The following is a 2,936-nucleotide window of genomic DNA, read 5'->3' on the forward strand; positions in this document are numbered from 1 at the left end:
CTATAACAATACTGAATAAATAATATGTATTTGCACTCGGCTATATGTAATGACTATATAATATGCACACATGTCTTGCTTTACAGTAGCTTACAATAAGTCACTACACAAAAGTTTGCTTAACGCAAACTTATCACATATATAAAACATTCTACACAGTAGAATGGCAATACCTGTTGTAAGTTATTCTTAACTAAGTAGGGTCCAATGTTGTCAGCTCAGAAACACAGTTGAAAAAAAAGAGACAAGAAAGAAAAAGTGAGAGAGGAACAGAGAATTGGCAGTCATATTTGGCAATCAAATCTTTGCACAAGTTGACAACAGAGGTTGTGTCTTTGTTTGGGTAACTAGCAGCAGTCTTTGCTCAGCACACGTGCCTACGCGTCATTTAAAACTTGAATGAGATTATCGAGACCGAAGAGGAACCCTTCTTCGTGGTTTCCAGGTTTCCAGGGGGTACGGTGGTCAAGCGTTCTGTCGTCGGGAATAGGGACCGTCTTGGCGAAGTCGATCAACCACGCTCCAACTTCCCGATCGTCGTACAGCATGAAAATACTGCAGCCAATGACCTGCAACACAATCGAAGGGAAAACGTCACACATGTGCTCGACGAAGGGCGAGAGGATCAAGCGACCCAAACACGGAGAGGACTCGCAAAAGGCTTCTTCAACAGGTCGGAAACTCACCTCGTGTGTGCGGAAGAACTCGGACTGCTCTACCCGGTCGCGCATTTGGCAGAGGCGGGTGTGGAGTCTCCGCTGCACGTCCTTGCGCCCCCCGAGGAAGTCCGTCATCCTGCCCACCACCTCCTGGCGGCTCGACACCTTGGCGAGGTCCGAGTTGCGCGGCGGCAGTCCTCGCTCCTTCATGGCGTCCACGCGGAAGCCCAGGAAGTGCGTCGAGCTCTGCTGCTCTCTGAACTGCATGTAGCGCACCTTCGTCACGGCCTTGGCCGCGTGCTCCTCGGCCGTGGGCGCCGACGCGTCCAGGGCGACCATCTTCTGGTAGAGGTCAGCGCGCGCGGTGGGGTTGTCCACCTCCGACTCGAGGAACGTCCGGGTGCCCATCTTGACGTCGATGACGTGCGGGTCCGAGAAGCCATGCAGTAAGTCCTGCAGCTCGATGAAGGTGTGGTCCCGGTAGGACACGCTGCCGTGGTAGCGGGGCACGAGGCCGCGGAGTGCGGGGTCGCAAGATAGGGCCTCGTACGCCATTTTCTCGGTGTTGTCGCCAACCTGGAGAGGGGGAGAACAGCTTCTTTAGTACATGATGCTCACCCAGCTCGTCAGCTACACTGCCAAACGCCTCGCCCGCGGCGCCTGACTTTCTTCAGCCGGTCAGGTTCGGCAGGTCGGCACGGCCGCCCCGGGAGGCCCCGCCCAGATGGGCCACAACCAACGAAAGTGCTCGCGCCAAATTTACTTTCAGCTGGTTCCGGAGGCCAAGTGGGTCGGGGTCCCGGATGCATCTCGTCTCCCCCCCCCCCTGCCCCACACTCTCCCACGCCTTTCTCCCTGACCTACCTTCTTCCATATCCGGCCGGGCCCCGCGGGGGCGAAGCAGTCGGGGTGACCCGCGAGCTGGAACCAGGCGGACGCTTGCGCGCTGAACACCTGGTGCACCTGGGCGTTGTTAGTCTGAGCGAGGGCCTGGTTCAGGGCCTGGCTGCCGGACTTGAGGAGGACGTCGGAGGCCGGGGCGGACAGCTCGAGCGCCTGCTGTGGACACAGAGGGAAGGCGGGGTGTTAGTCACGGCGTTGGTGGGTGTGGGTGCAGGACTCATCGCTGCGCACGCCGCCGACCCTGGGACGCCAAGGTCGCGACCCCCAGCGCGTCGTGGTCGGGACCCGCGGCGTGCCCGCCGGCCAGGACGCCAGGACAGCCCAAGGGGGCCAGCGCGGCCCTCCACTCGCCAGCCTCGTAGAAGAGACAGGCGAATGACGTCAGCAGCAGCCTTTAGCCTTACCAGAAAGCCTCGCCAACAAGACTGGCGCGACGGGGTCCCCTACCGGTCCCCGCGCTGCCTCCCGCCCCGCCCCGCCCCTCCGGACTGACTGGCAGTGACCGTTAGCGACCCGAGGTCCGGCACGCACTCCGCGCCTAGGAGGAGCTCGGCTCCCGGACGGCCCCTCCGGTCCGCTTGCCATCGATCATCGAGCCCGCCGAGTGCGTGCGCACGCGTCATGCACGCGCGGCGAGTGTCGAAACGCGGAAGCGCGCGCGCGGTCGCTTCGGCGGGTTTCACGGTCTGCACGCCCCGCCCCGCCCCGCCCCGCCCGCTGGAGTTTCTGTCCCCGTGGTGTGCGTGAGTGAGTGGAGTGGACGGTCGGAAAGTTGTCCCGTCCCGCACATGTACGTCACCAGACCCGCATGGGAAACCAGAACCACCCTTCCCTTCTCCCGCCCTCTCTCCCCGCCCTCGCCTCTCCCCCGATCATCAATGGTCAGCAATGCGATGACGCCCCGGACGCCCCTACCCGACAATCGCCTCGGAGAGAGATTCCCGTCACGGGCTGCAGGCCCAGCGCGACCAGGAAACGGGACAGGCATTTCCTCGCTCGGCTGGTCCTGGTCCGGGTATTCCTACCGCCATAAAGTTGCGCCCCATAAAGGATCCCCGGCCACCCCGTCACCAAGTCTGTCGTACTCACCAGGGCTAGGCACTTGAGGAGGGAGCCGTGCTGGGGACCGTGCTCATCGCGGTCGTCCTGGTGATCTCTGCCCTTCCGCCATCGCCTGTCTCGCCACACGTCCACACCGGATTTGGTGCCCGCCTAGAACAAACAGGAAGCCAAACGTTACACTCGTGTACTTTCTCCACACAGCATGCACACATGGGGCTTCACCTCCTCCCCGACGCGTCGACGGCGTCCTCTCCCCTCCCCGCGGGCCTCCGAGGCGGATGTGCGCGGGGAGGGCGGGGAAAAGGGGGCAAG

The 2,936-nt window shown here is 61.5% G+C and overlaps 1 protein-coding gene across 2 annotated transcripts in view; it reads right to left on the minus strand.

Moving 5' to 3' along the window:
• Positions 1-7: 7 nt before the first annotated feature.
• The window catches only part of LOC113207870 (inositol-trisphosphate 3-kinase homolog), a 4,255-nt gene continuing 1,326 nt past the window's right edge, over positions 8-2,936 (minus strand). For both annotated transcript variants that reach the window (XM_026424602.2, XM_052265845.1), the window contains exons 2-5: positions 2,652-2,774; positions 1,524-1,718; positions 687-1,235; positions 8-569 (exon numbers count right to left, since the gene is read on the minus strand). In XM_026424602.2, the coding sequence (XP_026280387.1) occupies positions 378-569; positions 687-1,235; positions 1,524-1,718; positions 2,652-2,774 (1,059 nt within the window). In that variant the 3' untranslated portion in view covers positions 8-377. The remainder of the gene's footprint in view (positions 570-686; positions 1,236-1,523; positions 1,719-2,651; positions 2,775-2,936) is intronic.

The sequence above is a fragment of the Frankliniella occidentalis genome, unplaced genomic scaffold (assembly GCF_000697945.3).
Source record: "Frankliniella occidentalis isolate FOCC.00 unplaced genomic scaffold, Focc_3.1 Scaffold31, whole genome shotgun sequence".
NCBI lineage: Eukaryota > Metazoa > Arthropoda > Insecta > Thysanoptera > Thripidae > Frankliniella > Frankliniella occidentalis.